General features: G+C 42.5%; 1 protein-coding gene across 1 annotated transcript in view; it reads right to left on the reverse strand.

Moving 5' to 3' along the window:
- The window catches only part of Syne1 (spectrin repeat containing nuclear envelope protein 1), a 505,489-nt gene that overhangs the window by 187,792 nt on the left and 295,008 nt on the right, over window positions 1-22,689 (reverse strand). The window contains 10 exon segments of the mRNA XM_052169815.1: window positions 1,006-1,265; window positions 2,865-3,083; window positions 4,398-4,542; window positions 4,738-5,075; window positions 8,382-10,542; window positions 12,307-12,572; window positions 14,086-14,262; window positions 15,363-15,488; window positions 19,221-19,367; window positions 21,628-21,804. Of these exon segments, the coding sequence (XP_052025775.1) occupies window positions 1,006-1,265; window positions 2,865-3,083; window positions 4,398-4,542; window positions 4,738-5,075; window positions 8,382-10,542; window positions 12,307-12,572; window positions 14,086-14,262; window positions 15,363-15,488; window positions 19,221-19,367; window positions 21,628-21,804 (4,016 nt within the window).

Below are 22,689 nucleotides of genomic sequence, written 5' to 3' on the forward strand. Positions count from 1 at the left end.
CCTGAGAGGAACCATCACTTTCAAGGTGAGGGAACTGAATCTGGCTGATCTAGAAATTTCATTGAAACAAGTGACTGTGTCAAGATGATTGATGAGTTATAAAGAAAGAAGGAAAGAAAAGGCAAAAGGGAGAACAAGAGAAAGCAAACTGATTGCCACAATTAAGCGCTGTTTCCTGACTTGAATGCAGTGAGCCCAATAGCCTGGTACCCCACCATGCTTCCCTGCAACCCTCAGACCGTGAAGCAAAACAAACATTCCCTTTCCTTAAGATGCCTTGGTCAGAATGACAAGAAGAGTGACCAATTCTCGCCATCTTTGCAATACTTTACTGAAAAGTTTCCTTTGGTCACCTATCAATACTTTAAAGGGCAGGAACATTTTCTTTACCTTGTCACTGTCCCCCTGCCCCTCTGGTGTATGGAAGGGGATATGAGTATATATGCATGTGCAGATGTGCAGATGCATATGTGTGTGTGTGTGTGTGTGTGTGTGAGCATGCGCGTGCGTGCGTGCGTGCGTGCGTGCATATAGAAGCCAGAGGTCAAATGTGGGTGCAATTCAATAGGAGCTATCCTGTTTTGTTTTGTTTTGTTTTTCAGGCAGAGTATCTACAGAACAGGCTAAGCTGCCTGGCCAGCAGTCTTCAGAGATCTCCGCATCCCTATTGCTGGCATTACCTATATGCTATCACATTCAGCTTCTCATCCTTTTTAAATATGAGCGTTGAAGATCAAACTTGAATGATCACGCTTGTGCAACAGGTGCTTTACCACCTGTGGGCATCCTGTCTCCTGGGTCTCCTCATTGCATAATATTTCTGTTACCAAATATGTACTTGCCTAGTGAATCATGGAAGGGTTACTAAAAACCCCCCAGTGCCAGAAGAGATAGGACCAGATGTGCACGCTCTGCAGCTGCGTGATGGAGCGCCCTCGCCTGAGCCCCTCCTGTGTCCCTGAGCTAAGGCCCACTGTAACAGTGAACAAGCGGGTATGGAATTACTTGAGACACTGGTCCTGCAGCGCAGCGATCTCCTGCAGCATGGTCGTCTCTTCCTCGGGTCCAGGGAGGGCTCCGTCTTGCAGCATGCTTAATGCTCGCTGCTGTAGCACACCCAGGGCCAGCTGCTGCCGCTCCAGGTCCATCAAATACGTGTCATGACTTTCCAGGAGGGCCATGAGCTCTGCCTTTGACACTTTCTCTGTTGAGCTTCCAGGTAGTCTACCTTGGAGCTGACTGATCGCGTCTGTGGTTTCTTTGACCTGAGGATGAACGCACACCACATGAAGCCCAGAGTTAAACTGAAAAGAATGTGGCAAGCCCGCCAAGTGCCGCACTTAGTGACATCATTAGCCACGATGACATAAACTACAAATGTCAGAAATCAAAACCGAGATGCTGTTGTTAACATAAAAGACTACCTTCCCCACCCTTTGTTTAAATTATTAATCCCCAAATCTTATCAAGGCAGGCATAGACTACAGGCATAGTGGCAGAGAAACTTTAAACAAACTGAACATACAAAACATTCACTTTTAAAGTTGGCTTGAGTGTATGTGTGTGTGTGTGTGTGTGTGTGTATGAGAGAGAGAGAGAGAGAGTGTATGTGTGTGTATGTGTGTGTGTGTGAGAGAGAGAGACAAAGAAGACATGGCTAAAACACCTAATGAGTGGAAGAAATTATGCATAGATTTGAGGTATGAACTAAATTCTTATTTTTACAACAAAGAAATTATTTTGCACTTTTTCCAAAATAGGTTAAAAACAGATAAGGCTTGCCCTAGCCTGCCTTCCTTTAGATATTTCTTTGCTTAATTTTCATTTTAAAAATTTATGTATATATTTATTTTGGAATATTTATTATTTGTTATTTATTCATGTGGGCATGTGTGCATGCACACACTTGAGAGGCAGGCACAAGAATGAGAACACAGCTATACATGTAACACACGTGTAGATATCATGGGACAACCTTCAGGAGTCTGTTCTCTCCCTTTACCGTGGGTTCTGAGGATCAAACTGGGTCGTCAGCCCCCTATCACAAGCCCCTTTAGGTTGCTCAAGAATTTAGCTGGTGCTTAGTTATTTTAAAATTAGCATACAAAAGAACCGATTCCCCTATAAGATTTTCATACATATGTGGTTTTGGTTGAACCGGTTATTCCCACCTTTCCGATCTCCATGGCTTTCTTCCTCCTGACCCTTGTATGCAGTCTTCTGTCCCCTGTACTGGGTTTTTCTACTATGTCACATGCGCACTACCCTCCCTGTGCTAGTTGATCCTAACTTGGAACTAAACTGTACAGGGCACAAAACATTCTGTTTCTTAGTTTTCATGAAATTGAAAGAAGAATGAAAGTTTTACAAGTCTAACTTTTAAAAGAGCAGCAGCTGGCTGTCAGCATGAGAAATGCCTCATCCCTCTGCCTCAGTCTAGAGTATTTGAAAACTTGATCCCCAGGTGGTGGCTTTGGTTGAGGGGATTTAAGAGGTGTGGGCTTACAGGAGGAAGTATGTCACTGTGGCAGGGCTTTAAGAGCTGAAGTCTTCTCCTACTCCTGGTTTATGCTTGCTGCTTTGTGCATGAGGTTCAAGATGTGAGCTGTTAGCTTACTGCTTTGACTGCCACGCCCAGTGCCTGCTGCCCGCTGCCTGCCATTGAGGGAACCTAATGCTCCAAAACTGTAAGCCAAAATATACTCTATCTTCTATAAGTTGCCTCTATCCTGGTCTTTTATCACAGTCACAGAAACCTAACGAATGCAAAGCCAAACACCCGTTTTCCAAATATGCACTAATCTCTGGGGAAGAGGGGAGAATGAAACAAAACACAACTTAAGCCAATCTGTAGTGAAAGTTACCTTAGCGCTCAAGCGCTTCCACTCATCTACTGCGTCTTCCAGAATCTTCTGCTGGTCCTGGGCCACAGCACGGAGACGCGTCCAGCGCTGCCAGACAGTGGTCATCGACCTGCTTAGGGTCGCTTTGCTCGCATCGTTTCCGGTCTGCTCTAGTTGTGATGCTTTTTCCTCCAGAGCCACAATTTTCTCATGGAAAGAGTCAACTACAGACACTAAAGCCTAGTGCAGGGTCGAGGGTGGGTAGAGGGGTTAGAGAAACATTGATTTGTTTTCCTCTGAAGTTCTGAGGACTTAGCTAAAGCCCTATTGTACAAAAGAACTATTTCTCTATAAATTTAGGTTCCTCCAGCAGCCGTGGTGGTACATGTCTATAAGCCTAGAGCTGGGAAGACAGAGCGAAAGATTCAGGGGGTAGAGGTATCCTCAGCTACATGGAGAGTTCAAAGCCAGCCTGGGTTACCTGAAAGCCTGCCCTTAAAAAAACTAAAAGTAGGGCTGGAGAGATGGCTCAGCAGTTAAGAGCACCACCTGCTCTTCCAGAGGTCCTGAGTTCAATTCCCAGCAACCACGTGGTGGCTCCCAACCATCTGTAGTGGGGATTCGATGCCCTCTTCTGGTGTGTCTGAAGAGAGTAATGGTATACTCATATACATAAAATAAATAAATCTTTAAAAAACAAACCAAAAGTAAATTAATAATTATGAATACATTTTGTTTCCTCTAATAACTCTAAAGTTATACTTATCAGAGTGGGGTTTAGATTTATTTTGAAAGGTGAAAATTAATATTTTATGATAGACATTATTTTCTACTTGAGATGAAATTTTTTTATTTCTGAAAAATCAACAAAAATTTACTTTGGTATTTTAGAATGTTATAGTCTTCTTTATGTTGCTCTGCTAGTTGAGGGGCATTCAGGAATTAATTTCTGGATTTTATTTTAGCCCAATTTATCAAGAGACAGTATGAGCTGCCTTTTAAGAGGTTTATTTATTTGTTTATTCTGGGGGGTGGCAGGACATGGGCAGGAGTTAAAGATGAGTTTTTACTAGTCACTACTTTCTCCCTTGTTTTGCAGAGGATGTCTCTCTGGTTTTCTGCTGACACACTGATTCCTGGGGCTTCCAGGAGCATCTCCCTTCTCTCTTTGGGGGTGGTAAGCTTGCTAACCTGTGCCTGAACACCTTGCTTCTTCTGTGGATGTAGGGGGTGTGACTCCGGTGGTCGGGAATCAGGCTAATATAGCAAATACTTTCACCCACCGAGTCATCTCCCCAGCCCTTTACTGCCACGTTTAAGCAGCCCTATCTTACCAGAAGCAGAGAGTTTGGATTTATCTTTGGGGCTTTAGTTATGCATTTCATCTGTGAGCATCTTCAGCTGTGAAATGTGTTTATTGCGCCTTCATCACGCCAAAGCAAGCAAGACGGAAATAGAGACTTAAAGACGCAATTCCGAAAACAACTCTGTCTCACAAGGACTGTTGCTGTTAACACGGAAAGACACTAACATAACGTCAACAAAAAAACTGACCTTGTGCTTTGACAGCTTTTCTTCGGCTTCGTGGCTGGAAGATGTCTTTAACACTGCAAACCCCGCCAGCTTCTTCTCCGCATCATTCATCAACTCGATCACCCCTTCCCTGGCTTTCTGATACTCTTGCCACTGAACCGCACATCTTGAAAGAGTCCAACAGAAATAGTAAGCAATGCAAACCCAGTTATTTCTACACAGAGTTCTGCTGCCCCCATGCCTGATGATAAGAGAGAAACACGAATCTACATGCCAATGCATGTCACTATATATTATATTATATTGTATTGTATTATATTATATTAGCATGCTGCTGTTTTGTAGGAACTGGTCCAAATACCTCTGCAGGAGGTCCCGCTGGGTGTGGGAGCTCTGGATAACCTTCTGACTCTTCTTTTCCAGAGAAGCCATCTTCTGTGCCAGCTCTTCCTTCCCTGTTGGTTTGATGAGTGGGTCCAGCCTAGCCACAAGACCTCGGAGCTCCTCCACATTGCTGTGGAACTGACCCTCTGTTTTGAAAAACTCCATGTGACTTTTGAGGTTTTCCTCCGCACTCTCGACATCCAGGCCGTTGCCTGCCAGCTGTAGCATTTCCTGGGCATCCTCCAGCCAATCATTAGCTGCTTGGAGCACTTGATAAAACCTTTGACACTGACTGTATATTTCGGTCAAGGTTGCCTGAAAGACAGTCATTGTAATGTGATCAACACAGTACATTTGTAAGAGGTCTTTTTATATTTCCAACTCTTTCCTAGCTCTCAGCTCTATAAATGCCATGAGACATTAACAGGTAAGTTGGGAGACATTGTTTTCATAGTGAGTTTGAATGCTTTATTCCTCCTTTTTAAAATTTTACCATAGCTCTAACGCTGCAGTTAAAATACATACCAAATAAGTAAGAGAAATTATACATTTATGTTAGCATCTTGAATGGTCTTGAAACTATGTTTTTTTTCTTCCTTCTAAAAGCAAAATACAAAACTTAGTTGTGTGTTCCTGGATGGATGGTTGGCAAAGTAGTTATGCCTCAGTGGGTTGAAAGAATGACAACATTCAACTTCCAGACTAGCTTCTGCCAGCTTCTGGAAATAAACAGATTGCCCTTGAATCCTGAGCAGAAACTCAAATAGACGGAGTGCAAATCCACAGGGCTTGCTGCTATAAATCCAGAAGGAAGGGAAACACTCTAAGTAGCCATCAATGAATAGACAAGTGGAGCCACACGGACAGTAAAGATGGAGGACGTAGTTGGGGTTGGCCGTGAGGAAGGAGAGAATGGGCAGGCAGGCAGGCAGGCAAAGGGAGATCATGTGGCTTAGAGATGCTTCCAGAGACATTGGGACCTACAAACATCTGGATGGAGACAGTCAGAGAGGGGGCCTAATCAATTTAAAATTGTGTTCAAGAATCATCACCAACTCAAAACAAATAATCCATGTGATAGGTCAGTAGTTCTCATCCTGTGAGACTCAACCCCTTCGGGTGAGAGTCGCATATCAGACATCCTGCATATCAGATATTTACATTGTGATTCATAACAGAAGCAAAATTATAATTAAGAACTAGCAACAAAATAATTTTATGGTTGGGGAGGGGGTCTCCACAACGTGTGGAACTGTATTAAAGGGTTAGAGCATTAGGAAGGTTAGGAATCGCTGTGACAGATGATTTATAAAATGGAAAGACCAGTCTTTGCCCTGCACTCAGGGCCTGTCTCTGTATCTACAGCTGGGGCTATATCATTTTAAAAGTTTTATGATGGTTTTGATTTGGCATGAAGAACTTTGCTAAGCACGCTTTGAAAAATCAAGCATTTTATGTGTTTCTTATAACCCTAAACATTAAAAGTTTTGCTATTTAAGTACTAGAATTAATCTGTGTAGGAAGTACACAGATGGGGAGATTCTAGATGCCTGGTGCCCAAAGAGGATAACAAAGGTACCAGATCACCTGGAACTGGAGTTACTGGTGATTATGAACCAGCTCAAGATGGCAAAATTCAGGTCCTCCATCAGAAGAGCAAATATTCTTAACCATGAGCCATCTCTCCAGGCCAGGATTATTGCTATCTTTTGTGACAAGGTTTCATATAGCCTAGGATGGCTTTGAACTCTAGGTAGACATTTCATTGGTGATCTTCCTGCCTCTGGTTCTCAAGTTCTAGGTATACTGCCATATATCATCATGCTCCATTGAAGGAACATTGGGAATTAAATCTCAGCACCATGTGCATGGTGGGAAAGCAACTGAACTGCACTGCTAGCTTTAAGACCAGGGGATTCAAGGGATTAACTCTTTGGTGGCCACTGTCTCTTCTATCTTATGGAGAATTCGAAGAGTGATCAAGCCGCAGTAGGTGGGCAATCTGGGAAGGTCTCCACCTATTCCCACCGCTGTTTGTGGTTCCCAGGTCTCAGGAGCCACAGGTAGATGCACCTGTTGTATTCTACTTGATACCAGGAAAAGGAGGCACCCCTACCTGAAGAAGGGGGGTAAGAAACAGGGCAACAGGACAGCCTCCAAGAGAACGTGCCTTGGCTGTGTCCTTCACCTGGCTTCACTGCCTTTGGAGCCTCTTCAGCCAATGTTATTTTTGAAGCGCCAGATGTCATGTCGTATGGAAAGGGCACTAAGTATCCACTGGTCACATATTCTACAAGTATATTCATAATGCCTCTTTGTGGGAATTATGCCCAGGACCTCCGCTAATTTAAGATGCTCAAGGAAGATGTGTAAAGCACTGCAGTTATGTGCATGTAGCCTACATAGCCTTCCATGCTTGATATCGTCCTATATCCCCTGTAACACCAAGTACAACATCGTCATCGTCAAACTTTATTGTTAAAGGAGTAGCATGAAAAGGTTAAAGGTCTGTGTGTGCTTCAAATCTTTTTTTAAAAAAAAAAAAATGTGCTGATCATATTAGTTTGGAGATTCTTCTGAAAACTGTAAACAGATCTACTGTTTAAGGCAGCCATGCCACTCCTGGGTAGTTCCTCCAAGGGTTCTCTAGGTCAGTATGTCACAGAGTCACGTGGACGTCTATTTTTACTACAGCACTATTCATAATACTTTAGTTGTCAGCTATAAAGAACAAGATGATGCTATTTGTAGAAGAGTGGTTACTGTGTTTATGGACCCTAGACCTTATGTAGGTGCGAACACACATCTGCATGCATGTATGTGACATGAAAATGGGGCTGGAGAGATGGCTCAGCGGTTAAGAGCACTGACAGCTCTTCCAGAGGTCCTGAGTTCAATTCCCAGCAACCACATGGTGGTTTACAACCATCCGTAATGAGATCATATGCCCTCTTCTGGTGTGGCTGAAGACAGTGACAGTGTACTCACATATATAAAATAAATAAATCTTTAAAAAGGGGGGAGGGGAAATATCTTTATGAAATCCAAGACCATTTATAGTGAATATATGTCAATAAAGTTAAGTAAGGCAGCTGCGGTGGCAGCGGCAAGAGGAGGAGGAAGAGGAGGAGGAGGAAGAGAAGGAGGAGGATCTCTGTGAGGTTTTTTGAATCTCTTGTAAGCTATATTATCAAAATTATTTATTATCTCCTCTAAAGGTGGGAAAATGGCATGATATACCAATCTAAGCAAAAAATCAGTACAGGACGCATGACAATGAACACATATATAAACCATAAAAATGGTCTTTAAAGTCATTGAGAACAATTTGATAAACCATCAAAAAAAGTGTTTGGGGTTTTTACGATTTGTTTGTGTGTGTGTGTGTGTGTGTGTGTGTAGCTATTGTAGTCCAAGACTGCCTCACAGTGTTTTGTAGCTGAGGATGATCTTGAACTCCTAATCTTACTGGCTCCATATCAAAAATGCTGGATTAATATGCATGGCCCACCCACTTAAGTAAAATATAGCTGGGATTTTAAACAGAGAACCAACCCGAACCAGATTTTTCCCGTGTTTACAGATAAGCAGCCTGGAAAAGATAAAGCGCCCCCTACAGACCTGCCGGGTGCGCAGCGCTTCCTGCACGTCTCCGTCTAGCTCCTGGAGCTCAGCCAGCGTGTGTTCCAGGTCTGCAGAAATCAGCTCCTTGGCTTTGGTGAACTTCTCTTGCTCCTTGTGACTCAAAGCACTCATTATCCTCAGGCTGGACAAGACCTCCTCCTGGTGGATCTGGATCTTTCTGATCTCCTCCTGGATGTCCTGGAGGCTGAGGTCAAGGCACACAGGCCCACTGAGCTCTGCCTTTACCCTCCGGAGCCAGTCCAGGGAACGGCTCATCTCAGTCTGGAAGTCTATGCTCTGTACCATCCTGCTCTCGCACTCTGTCACCATCTCCCCGACGTCAGACGTCATCTGTTTTAGCTCCTCCTGCCAGGACTGGACCTGACCCTTGGCTTTCTCATAAGCCGTGGGATCGAGGTGTGGAGAAAGGTCTTCCAGGTGTGCGGCCACGCGTTTGAGCAGAATCCCCGAGTCCTGCAGGCTGCCTGCCAGTGAGTGGTACACCTTGAGCTTCTCCTCGGCAGGCAGCGTTTCCTCGTTCACTTTGGCCTGCTCTCTCTTCACCACTTCGAGCTGACTCTCGAGCTGCCTGCACATCCGCGCATGCTCTTTGTAAGCGCCGGTGGTGTCTTCCAACAAACTGATCCTTTGCTCTACCTGCCGCTTCAGCCTGTGATACAGGGTGGCCAGCTGTAGCATCTTCTCTGGCTGCCAAGGCTGACCTGTGCTGCGAAAACTCTCTTTTTTCTGGTTCAGTTCATTTACAGCTTCCCCAAGGGCCACCACCTCACCCAGAAGGGCTCTGCAGCTCTCTTGAAGAGACAAACTCTCCTCGACAATCAGGTCTGAAGGCATTTTCCTCATCTTTAGAAACTGGTCCTCCAGGTCACCCAGAGACTGGGTTGTCAACTCGATCAAAGAAGCATATTCCTTCCGGGCCAAAATTGCTTCCTGGATTTTATAGAATTTATCCTTAGCCAAGGCGACGATGACATTGAATTGCTGGGGCAGAGCGTTGAGTTTTTCACTGAGGTAGGAGTGATCAACTTCATTGAGTGATGGCAGCATGGCCTGCCCAGTGGTTTGCAGTGTGAGTAGAAGGTTTTCATACTCAGGAGATTGTTCCAGAATGCTTTGGTATTTGTCCAGTTGAGCTTGGAGGTCAATCTTCTCGCTCATGAGATTGATCTCAGGAAATGTGACAATGTCTGCTTGTTTAAGCCAGTGGCAGGCTTTATCAAAATCTTCCTTAAAATGCTTTCTAGAAACCAGACTCTTCTCTAGCGATTGCAACCTGTGACTGCATTTTTGCAAAACCGTGTCATAGACGGTCTGCAACTCCTGAAGCTTCCCCAGTACCTCATCCCGTTCTTGCTCTGTTATTCCTTTCATTAATTCCCGACCCTGTGCCCAAAGTCCAGTGACTTCATTTTGGTAGGTCTTGAGGCTGGCCTGGGCAGTCTTACACGTTTTGACCTGCTTGCTCACGTCATCCGGAAGTAGGCAGATATATTCCCGGAACATGATCTTTCGCTCGTGTTGCTGGATTTGGCTGGTGGCCTGAAAGACTGCCATGAGAAACTGGGTTTTCTCAGACAGAGCCTTGTTCAAGTACTTCCTTCGCTGGCCCACTAAGTCACTGAGACAACTCACATGCTTCTGAGCCTCTGAGAGCGCCTTCTGGATCACCCTCCGTTCGTTGAGGCCTAGGTCAGCCATCACGCGATCTGCATCCTTCGTCAGGGACTTGAGGAGCGCCTGTTTGGCTTCCAGCTCACTGCAGATGGCCAGGTGGTCCGTGAGGAGGTGCTGAGCCATGTCAGGAGGTGGGCTCTGCTTCAGGGCCTCCACAATGGCAGGCTGCTGCTCTTCAGCCCACTCCGTCAGCTCCTGGAATCTGGCTTGGACCACATTTAATTCCTCCAAGTTGGTGACCGACAGCTGGATTTTCCTCTTGACGAGGTCCTCGAGCTGAAACCACCGTCGCTCGAAGTGACTGGTCTGTTCTCTCACCAGCTCTCTGTCATCGAGACTCAGCTGCTCTGTCAGTTTCTGTTTGCAGTCTTTCAGGTCGTCGATGGCATGCTTTTGCTCCTGTAAGGCCAAGGCTAGCTTCTTCAAAGCCTCCAAGTGGACAGCTGTGCTTTCCGCATTAGATCTGTAAATACACAGACGACCCAAGAGCACGTCAGTTCCCTATCCTCCTAAATAACATTTCACGGAGGGGACGTTCAGAGCTCAGACTCACCATGACTACCTCAATGTATGGTTAATTGATGAAGCCGTTGGCATTAGGAATTCAAGACCCATCTAGCCCCTGAGTCAGATCATTTTGTCTACGTGCTTCTCAACTCTCTTTTAACTGGACAATACTACTCTCCAGTAATATCTCCATGTGCTGTTAGCTTTCTCTGTATCTTTATGATCTGCCTAGTAACATGATATGTGTTGTTTTACATGCAAGGAAACATATCATAAGCAATAGTGTTTAATTCAATCAATACTCTACTCACAGTCTTTCTTATTGGATCAAGAGACAATAAATGATTAGAGTGCATGATGGTACAATCTAGAAGGTATAACCAATGGCTCGTGGGTTGCCTATGTGTACCTGGTTAGTTTTATTTATCTCTGTACTTAGATACGAGAACATTTAAAAATAAGTGTGTGATTTATAAATCATCTCTCTTTTCATTACAAAGCCCAGGTGAAAAGCTGGACATTATAATCTGTCTTGAATTTCTTGGTGATCAGTTCTGAAGTATAAGAAATCAGGCTTGTTGATGTGTGATTGAGTTTGGTCTTGGATACAATAGGTTTAAGATACATATAGGATTCCTGTAAGCTAGATATATATGGGGAAGTATAGCTGATATTGACTGCATTTATTTAAAAAAAACAGTAAAGTATTGAGCATTTACAAAGAGTTAAAAGAAGAGAGAAAATTGTCTGGCAGAATAAACAAACACTAAAGTGTCACCATGCTCTATCTATTCTGGAATAATTGTGGCAGTTTGTATTGCAAAAATCTAACAGGTAATGTAGAAAAGTTCATTTTTAAAAAAAATTATAGTGTTCACAAGCATGGGACGATTTTTTATATAATATACTAGTGTGTATATGTAAGAAAGGTACTTACTTTTCAAAGAATAAAAGCTACAAGAGATTCAAGGAGCAAACATCTCCAAGGGCATAATTTAACCGCATCTCAAGATTATGTTCTACAATAGGACGGTTGTGTTTGAAACTGCAGTGTTCCCCAGAGGTTCATGTGTTCAAACACTGAGTGTGCAGCTGGTGGTGCTCTTTGGAGAACAGCAGAAGCCTTAAGAAATAGAGCTTTGCTACAGAAAGCAGGTCACCAGAATGAGTCTTGAGTTTTAATAACACAGTTTGCTTCCTGCTTGCTCTCTGCTTCCTGTTCCAAGATGTGGCGATAGGCCAGATACATACCCCTGCCACTGTGTGGACGCCTGTCACCACATCTTTCCCTCTACAATGGACTATATCCCTCCTCAAACTCTGAGGCTAAACAATACTTGGACAAAACAACAATAACAACAACAAAAGCATCTTATACAGTGACCAAACTTGACTCAAGTACATAGAGTATATTAACTTCCCAGACGTGCAGGGAAACTTTTAGAACATGGAGGTTTAAGATAGATCCACTTTGCAGAGTCATGGATGACAAGCAATGACTGGCAGTTAATCAAGGTGAAAACATTCAGAGTAGCTATCATGGGGATAGTGCTGGAGACCACAGACGAACGTGTCTCTTTCGTTGCCTGTTGGTAATTGGTGCTAAATTAAACTGGGAAGCCCTCTAGTCTACACCTGTACAACATTAGGATGTTAGTGATAGATATTCTGTCAACTTCTGACTTAGCATCATAGCGAACCACTGGGCGATTTCTGCTACCTGGCCAGGTTGTCCCATTCTGTAGTAAACTTTTCAAGAAAGGCTTCGACGATACTCATGTGGTCGTGGTAGCTGCTGGTTCTCTGGAGGTCCTGTTCTCTCTGTGCACACAGCTTGTCAGACTGGAGGCAAAGGTCTTGCCACTGGTCCTTCAGGTGGCTTATTTCCTTGAGCTCAGGGGACTCCTGGTTCTTTGTTAGCATGTTCACCTTTTCCACGATGGTGCTCACAGAGGCCTGCTTGCACTGTAGCTGCTTAACAAAATCCTGAAGGCACAAATTCAAAACAAGAAATAAGCTATAAGGCCTCCTGGGTGAACAGACTGAAACATTGATATAATAGCTTTGAATATATAGGTATATGAATTATATATATAAATATATGTATGTATGTATAAACACCCTGAAAATTAAAAAAAAAACAAACACGATTTTTTTCTTCTAAACACAAATTCCCAACTGTGAAAGAATCAGAGTAACTTTGCTATGTTCCTGTTTTGCATTATTTTGAGAGGTACATTTCCTTGAAGTAAGGTCTTATTTTTCTCAAAACTGTATGGAAAAAAACTTTTAAATAAAAAATTAGTTTATGCCTTTATGGGAAAAATACATTTAATTCAGCTTCCCTCTATTCTTTTTTATTCCGTAGTTATGATTAATCTTCCAGTAGGAAATAGAAATAACTCATCAAAGGAAGCAGTCTTAAAGCTTGTTTAAAATATGTCCCTCATTCCAATCAAGTTAATATACTTATAATCCTCATAGATATATATTATACAGATTATAAATGTACCTCTGCTTTATTTAAACTAATTGCATTTTAAGGGTACATTTAACAAGTGGGCTTACATTCCTATAGCTATAGCTATAATGTAGTAGAACCCATTTAAGCTTATTCCTGTCTAGTTTACAGATAAATGAGACTCAGATTATAATTTTTTATTTGGCTGTGACAGTTACTGGGGTCACCCCTAATCTACTTTTCTAACTGCTGGCCTGGCTTCCTCCCCAGCGATGCATCTCAGATACTTCCTGGTTTTCCCCAGCTCGTGGTTCCTTTCCTATCATGGTGCCTTCTCCTCTCTTTTCCCCATTTTCTCTTCTCTCCCCTCCTTTGCCCTCAATGAGGAGACTTAAAATCCACCTACCTTCAATCTCTCCATTAATTGGCTGTAGCCATTTTTATTTAACCAATTGCTTTAAATTAAGGAACAAGGTTTGCAGGGCAAAAGCTGGTAAAGGTGAGAATTCACTTACAGGCCTAGACCTTCAAGCACAGAATTTAGCATCACAATACATAGCAACAGACCAAACCTCAAGACTATATGCAATAAAAATATGAACACTAAGTCCTGTGTTTATTAAATAGACTCCTTGGTTTGGTGGGCTAAAGGTTCAGCTGTCTTGCTTGTAAACAGTGAATGTTTCATGTGACAGTAGCCACACAGAACTCCAAGAATATACATGAAATTTTATTTATTTACTTAGGGAGTCTTGCTACAGTGCCTGGGCTAGTGTTGACCCCCTGGGCTCAAGCCATTTTCCCTCGCTAGCCCCCAAGGACAGAAGACTACAGGCACACATTACTGTGCTCAGCATTTGCTTCTCCGTAGCTCACACTCTCTTATTGCTTAAGCAGCTGCCCAGTGTCTAAGGATTCACAAAGCTCTGGGCATACAGAAGTGAACATACTGAGTGCATTGCATCTCGTGCTCTGTCTTGGGCTCCTCCCTGACCCCTGACATCTGACCCCTGACCCTGTGCAGGCATCATTTCCTACCTTCACTTGCAAGACCATGTTCTGCGCAATCTTCATCTCCAGCTCGGCGTGCCTCCTCTTCATGTTCTGCAGCTGCTGGTCTGCATCCTGCAGGTAAATCCAGAGCTCTGCCTTCTGGTTCTTGATCTCTTCCCAGCCCTGAGTTAAGTTCTGTGCTTGGACCAGCCGTTGCTCAATCTGGAGAAAACACAGTTAAATGTTACCGGGTTTCCACAGCCTCATCTCTGTTCAGTGCATCTGACGCATGGGATGTCAGTGGGTCCAGGGGCAGAGCCTGACCCTGTGGTCACATTCGGCTAGATCTGAAAGGCACTTATTTATCTGTGTTGAGAAAAACAGATTTCCTTTAGGCTTGAGAGTTTACAAAAAATTAAAACATCTAAGAGATCTCCCATGTGATTTTAATCAGTGCTGCAAAGATCCAAGAAATTTTACCAATGTATGAGATCAAAAAGTGTCCCAAGAACATTTCCCATCAGGCCAAGCAGTAAAATCCATCTATTTGACTGGTAAATTGGGGTTTGAGTAATTAAGAAAGGCTTACATCTCTTATTCATTAGTCTTTTCATCTTTAAAACATGGTTTAATGTTGTTGCCTCCTTTTTGATTTTTTTTTTTTTTTGAAACAGGGAAATTATACAGCCTAACACCCCAGGCCTAGAAGTTCTTATAATCCTCCTGCTTCAACCTCCTTCACCCCAATCATCTTCTATTTGCAGATTTACCACGCTGCTCTCCACGGCCCTCTCAATGTTTTAGACTGTCTTTAGATCTGCTCTTCTGGCTTTTGGAAGTCTATAATTTGTCATATTACAACTATTCAGGATAATTGATTCTGTTACCCTTTGGAGGGATTTAAGCACTAGACCTGATACAAAGAAGTTAGGGTAAGGGACTCTTCAGAGTATTACTTAAAGAGCAGGATGGGAAAGGGAAAGAGAACAACAGAAAGAGGTACAAGGGAATAGGAAAACAGTGAGAGATTGGTAATTAGAGTGGTAATTAAAGTGGTAATTAAAGTGGAGGAAAGTGCCAGCAGTGGTGGTTGAATAAACAATTCAGTTGTGATTCCACTGACGTATCATCTACCTTCCTTTCTATGATGTCAAAAATTCATATATTGGTTTGTTACTATGAATGGAAGAGGGTTATATCAAGAATATCCCCAGAAATATTTTCTTTAAACCTTACAGCCTTTGAAGATGAAGATAACATAACAAGGCAGACAAAACAGATAATTAGCTGTAATCATGAACATATATATATATAAATTTTACCAGCTGCTCTGTTTGCTGAATGTCTTTTGCTGTGTTTTTCACTGAGGAGTTTGACAAGTCACACATGGAGCAAAGGAGATCCAAGTAGGTCCTTGCCTGCTCTTGCAAAGCTCTGAAGTGTTTGACCTGAAAAAAAAACAAAAAACAAAAAAAAGTAATTGTCAGATTGAACAAGAGGGGTACACTGTTTTGGTGGCAAACTGTGTGGTTGATAGCCTTTTATTGATATTTCAAAACTCATCTTGTTATGTCAGTGTTTTCAACACTGTCCTGAAATATATTTGTGACTCAGAGGAGAGAATTCCAAATACACTGGCGGCTCTGTTTGTCTGCCATCTGCTTCCTATTATAATTAAAGCTGTCTACATGGTCTGGGAAGGGAGGGAACTTAAGGCATGTCTCCAGACTCTCTAGACTTTTCTACCAGCATTCTCATTTAGGAAAAGAAATCAGAGCATACTTGTCTCGACTTATTTACATGCTCGTGTATAGCATGGAGACAAGACCCTGATCAGGATGAGCTGGGAACCTTCTTTGGAATGATCTGACTGGGGTTCCTTTTGATGCAAGAAGTTCATCACCTGTTCTTCCCTTTATCAGAGTCCATCAAGAAGGGCATATGTGGGTAGTTTTTTTTTTAATCATTTATTTATGGAAACACAGAAACACTGCTGCTTAGGACTGAGAAACCATATGTTTTAGATACAGGGTGTAAAGCCCTCCAAACAACACAATCTTGGCTCTCATGGGACTGGCACTCTTCTGAGGACAAACAAGGTAGATTCATGTCCAACACACCAAGTGTGAAAGAAAAGGTGGCAGAGAGGCGAGACTGTGTGGGGAGAGCCCTGCTACTCCACAAGCAGCATAGCTCTACGACTGGCCAGAGCATTAGATCAGAACGTGAGCAGTCAAACAGAACAAAGATGATCTGAGATGGACAGCGGGTACAAAGGCCAAAACAGAGGTCAAGGGAGTAGACAGAGACCAAGTCATGGAGGCTGTCAGTCAGAGGTCAAAAGGGTGAACAGAGACCAAGTCATGGAAGCTATCAAAGGGGATTAATTGAATCTGTAATAAAAGGCTGGAAGACAAAGAATGGCTCAAGAAAGCTCATGGTGTCAAGAAAATGTGCTGTGTGTAGTGCAGTTTTATTCTGCTCTAAGGAGAGATGGAATCATGTACTGTGACAGGATGCAGGTAGAACTGGAAGCAACTATGTTAAATGAAATAAGACAAACATCCTGGTGTTCTGCTTTCTGCCTCTAGTCAGCATGTCCAGTCTCAGAACCACTAAGATCTGAGGTCAATAGCTCTTTGAGGGTAGGTCTGTCCTAAACACTATGGAATGTCCAGTAGTATCCCTGGACTGTATCTGCTCAGAATCAACAGCAACTCAACTACTGTTAATTGTGGCAACTTACAATGTGTTTAATCACTACTAAATGACTTTGGTGGGGGTAGGGGATATAATAAGATGTCCCCCAAGTCCAGGCCACTACTGCAGTCTCAACAGATTTTAAAAAGTAAACTCCTTGCTACCTCGACTCTTCCTCTCTTAGACAAATTATGAAAACAGCCTATTCATGGGCTGTGGCAGAAAATTTAGAATTTATCCTAAAGGATGACGGATGGCGTTGGATGAATCACAACCCAGCCGTGGCCTGAATGCTACTCTTAACATGGAGTGAAGAGTCTGCAGAAGACACATGGAGCACAGAGAACCTGACAACTTCTCCAGCAGCTATAAGAAATACAGATCTATTTCCGACCATGCGCTGTCATGGATATTCATTCAATGTGCAAGGTGTTTCATGCCCAGCTCTTCTTACTAACCATTAACCAGAGTGAAAAGTACCATTCAGTGTCCCATGACCTACAGTGACCAGTGTGAAAAGGACCATTTCACATCCCATGACCCAGGGGAGGTCATCTGGCCCAGACAGATGAATTTTCCAAAATGACAGGAAAATAAGATGTCAAGAATTGAGTTATAATCCTAGCACCCAGGAGATGGTGGCAGGCAAATATCTGAATCTGAGGCCAGCCTTGTCTGCAGAGTGAATTCCAAGACAGCCAGGGCTACATGGAGTAACCTGGTCTTGGAAAAAAAATTAAATTTAAAAACTAAAAAAATTAAAAACACATGTAATTTAAAGGATAATGATTTATTTTGTGATTAATACAGTTACCTTAATCCTAACCAATGGAAACATTTTCAAATGCTTACTGCTAGAATTAATTTCAAAGGTAAATCTGGCATGCTTTTTCTCTGCTCAATTCCTAATTCCATGCCTCATAAAAATGTGATTCTGATTGGAATCAGATGACGGCACTAGTTTCTTTTGGTCACCTGGGGTGTTGCTGGTATGTTCTTATGGAATGCTTACTAAAAGAGAAGTACTGGAGATTCAGAATGCAACGTGGAGCCACAGTACAGATGCTGGCCAAAGCTCGACACTGAATCTGCCCTGTGCAGAGTCCTCAGTAATGGGGAGCACCAGCCATATGTCAGTACTAGTCAACTGTGGGGGGCCTGTACACCCTGGCGTGAAGACAGTGTCTAACAAAGGGAACATCAACTAGTTGGGACAAAACAAAGAAAAAAGAACAGAAAGAAAATGTGACCAAACAAAATTTGTTTGCCTTCAGTGTCTCAGATCCAGATGGGCTACAGCCCCTCGTTCCCTTCTGTGGCTTCTTTCAAGTGGGAGGCAGGCATCTGGGAAAGCTGGGGGAGGGATGGCTCATTATTATGTGTTATGGATGGCTCCTGTGCTCTCTTATTTTGATGTTAATTCCACTTTCCCAGAAGGGGATCTCCAGGACCAAGAATGAGTTATATACTCAGGTGACTCCTGAAAGAATCAATCACTGGGTAAGTAGGCGGGACTTCTGGGTTGGATGGAGGAAGAGAGGAAGCAGGAGTTAGGGGCCTTTTGGACAGAGCTAAGTTCGTTGCCAATATCACACACACACCATTTCCAACACCTGCATATCCTGGTATAGACAGGGTCCCTGAACAAACTTCCCATGCCTTTTGAATAACAGTTGTACTTATAAGCATCATTTCATATAAGAGAGAACCCAGGCTCAGAGACATTAAGTGTTGGAGCCAATAAGATTTTTGTAGCAGGATTTTCTCTGTCCAATTACATTAAAATATTAGTGCAGCAGGAGGGCTGTGATTGGACAGGGAAAAGGGAGGAAGAGCGAAGATTTGCAGGGACAGAGAGAAGCCAAGATGGAGGCAGATGGCCAGGAAGAAGATCCTGATCCCACGTGGCTTTAAATAGCCACAGGTAGTTATAAATATCATATAGGGATATAACTCGTCTGATCTAGGTGGGCAGCTTGTATCATCAATTGGCTCTGAAATTACTGTATTGGCATCTTGTGAATAGGGAATTTATTGATACATAAATCTGACTTGTTAATTATAAGCTTCTAGAGTTTTGTTTTTACTAGGTTTTTTGGTTATTGGGTGTTGTGGTGGCTGACCACGGGGTGGACAGTCATTGTGTGGGGCTGGCATGGTGGTGACGGGAACTTGGGAGCTCCAGTCATGCTGGAGGGGGTTGGTCAGGAGAGAGTAGCTGGGCGGAGCACGGGAACTTGGAGGTTCTTTTTTTAATATTTCCCGCAACAAGTTTTAGACTTGAGGTTTGATGAAAGAATCCTATTCTATTCCACAGGTCCACAGGCCCATGGTCTCCCCATCTCTATGGTTAGAACAAAAACTATTGCCAAGGCCGGAGCTCATTCATGTTTCACTATTGCCAGAAGCCAGCATGGTTTTGAATGAATTAGTGAATTAATGAATGACTCCTAATAGTAAAACTTTCCAGACTCCACTACCTGCTTAACAGCTTCTGCCCTGCTGAGAGGTGGCTGCGGGCTGGGCTTCAGGTCTGGCTGGACCGCAGAGATCCATGCCTGGCACTGCTGCAGAGTGTCTTGCCTGCTGACGTGCTTCTGAAGTTCATATTCCAAGCTGCGGTATACCTGAGACAGAACAGAGTTGAGATGTGAAAGCTGACGTCTGTCTCTACGACCATCACTGTAAATCAATAAGCGTGTTGAGCAGTCCAGGTAAATACCCAGGACTCCTTAGCGTTGTGCACATGGCTAACATGGCTGCATGTGTTCCAAAATGCAACGGCCATAGCCCACTTTACAAATATAGCCACACGTAATGTCATATATAACAGGCCCAGTGTTCATACATGGGGCAAAATGTGTTAGAAAACGTGGAGTCATTGAAACAAATTCTCAAAAACATATGGCAGAGGTTCTGGAAGGTTTCCCTCTGTATTATAAATACTGGAGTTTTTATTTAAACTAGGAGCTAAAGACAAGACATGAGTCACCATCTTTAAAAGACAACTAAGATCTTCTAATTCTGATGCTCTTCTGGAAATAAATAATAGCATATGGAGACATGGAGGGCCTTGAGGCACGCATTCCAACAAGGAGGCTATATCAGTAACACCAGTGTAGGGGCCAGAGAGATGACTCCGTGGTCAAGGGTATTTGGTCCTGGAGAAGCCCAAGGTTTGGGTCCCAGGACCACATGTCTGTTCACGGCTATCTATAAAGCCAGTCCCAGGGCACTGACAGCTGCCCCGCTATGCAGGCACCAGGTACATATATAATACAATTCATACACTCATACCCATGAAAGCAAGAAGTCTAAAAAGTTTTTAAAACATCCACAATTGGGATTCCTTCATTTTTTTTCTTCTAATATGACTAATTGTTTTCAACCATTTGATCAGTTTGGCTACTTGAGCTAATGTGAACTCAGGGATAGCCAAAGTAACTTTGTAATCCTCACTTCAAAAGGAAAAAAAAATATGTTTTCAAGGTGAATTTTTCAAGCCTAAGGAATCAACTAATATCATCTGCAGTTTATTTTTCTCTCATAAATACAAATTAATTTCTCCTTCTCAGTGTGTCTCATTACTTCTTCCTGGATAGCCTAGTAACAAAAACACATTGTAATACTTCTGTCAACAGACAGAAACGTTGGACATGATTTTTTAAATCCTACACTATCTGGGTGTGGTGGTACATGTCTTTAATTTCACCAAGATGGAGAGAAAAGCAGACAGAATCTTCGTGAGTTTGAGGCTAACCTAATCTACATAGTGAGTTTTATGCTAGCCAGGGTCACACAGTAAGACCCTGTTTCAAAAAGCAGCAACACACAAAACAAAACAAAACAAAACCCACCACCTTCAACAGCAAAACAATCAAAGCTCAAAATAATAAAAACCTAAACCTACAACAATAGAAATCAACTTTTTTACAATACTGGTTTTTACTAAAAGAATAATTCTTATTTATTGTAGATTTATTTATATGACAATGAGAATGTAGTTTTGTGGAAATACACCTATTAAAGTATAATTCAGACGGACACACATATACTCTACTTTTTCAATTTTATACACACAAATAAAGAAAAATATTGACTTAAAATTAGAAACCAGGCCTTACCAAATTGAAAAAAATCAATAATGGGAAAATTAAAATGAAGTTATTTTAGTGCTACAAAATGAATAGCAGACTATAGGGATGTTTTATTGATGTGTGAATGAGTAAAAATTGTAACTTTTCTTTCTGCTTGTTTGGAGACAGAGGCTATACTTTGCAGTCTAGGCTAGCCTTGAACTCATGACAACCATTCTGTCTAAACCTTCCAAGTGCAGGGATTATGGGCAATGAGCTATCACACGCAACTTACCAAACAACTTTTAAACTCACTCTTTATTTCTCTCTGAAACAGAGTACCACATCATTTAGGCTAACTTGGATCTTGAAATACATTGTAGTGTGGCTGACTATGACCTTTGAACCCTGTGTAGATTCTATTTCCATAGTGCTAGTATTACAGACATGTGGCACCACTCTTGATTTAGATGTCCTGAGGATCAAATCCATGGCTTTATGCATGCTAGACCGGCTCTCTACCAAGGAAGAACCATATCCAGAGCCTAATATATTTTCATAATTGACTCTTTGTTGGAAAGATTGGATGGAGCTGAATAAATTTCAGCTTCCGATTTCCAAGCTTCCTCCGGTGAAGCAAATGCCAGGCACGTTTGTTCTGTGTTCACAGGAAGAACTGTGAACTATCATCTTCTTGCTTCCTGTCTGGCAGAACACCAAAGCTACTCCAAAGACTCCGACATCCATCCTTTATGAAAATCTAGCCTTCCTCTTCAGTCCATCACTGCATGGACTATTCGGGACCACTCACCCTCTGGGCTGTGCTGCAGATTGCTGAGTAACTGTCCTTTGTGCCCTGCAGGTGAGCCTGTACACACTGCTTCTGCTTTCCTTGCAGGTGGTCTGGGCACTGGCCAACCAAAGTGTCACCTTTGGTCTTAAGGTTGTCTAGGCGGTCTTCGAAACCTGCTATTTCTTCCATCATCGCCTGCAAAAAAATGAACAAGGTAGAGAGCTCCCAGAATTCCACTCTCAGCTTGAAACAACCTCTTTATTAAGCATCAAGTTTAAGATCTAATTCCCCTGTCTGACAAGCCTTTTAAAAGTGTTTTGTGATTTCTCTTCATTATATTTTAAGTTAAAAAAGTACATTTGTATTTCAGTAAGCCACAAATAGGAAGGGTGAATGATTTATGGACATGACACATGATGCGATTTAAAGACCATATGCCTGGTATCTGTAATGGTAATACAGCCAGGGTAAAAGATGTCTATCTCTGTGTCAAATCTGTTTGTTATAACCTAAGCATTTTTTAATCTCATATAATTATTTAATTTACTTACTGCTCCAGCTTCTAAAATAATATAATATGTAATTTACATCCAGCAACATTTAAAGACAGAATAAAAATAACTGTCTTGCTTACAGTTAATTGCCTGCTGTAGTATGGAAATTATAAGTAAACTCTAATAAGTATGGGTTCCCATTGTTATGCAGATGAGGGGCTAAATCACAGAAAGGTTCTATCAAGGTAATCCAGTAGGAAACAGCCAAGCTTCCCAGTTTTGGACAGGTCTCTCTAGACTTTAGCTTGTACTACTGTTTTCACATGTATTATTCACATGTATTGCTGTATTCACATGTATTCTGCATGCTCACAGATGGTTCAGTGAGCAAGAAGCCAGCTTGTCAAACCAGGCTTGAATAGGCCACGCAGTACTGATGACAAGTGTCACATTCTAACACAAGGGTGCCTGGGTGGATACATCACTACATAAAGGAATCACGAGTGGGATCTAAGCAACACTGAACTCTCCTTTTGTCCAATGAGATTGGGTGAGAGGACATTAATCCCAGCTGGAAATCACTTTT

This window comes from Apodemus sylvaticus, chromosome 23 (assembly GCF_947179515.1).
Source record: "Apodemus sylvaticus chromosome 23, mApoSyl1.1, whole genome shotgun sequence".
Lineage (NCBI taxonomy): Eukaryota > Metazoa > Chordata > Mammalia > Rodentia > Muridae > Apodemus > Apodemus sylvaticus.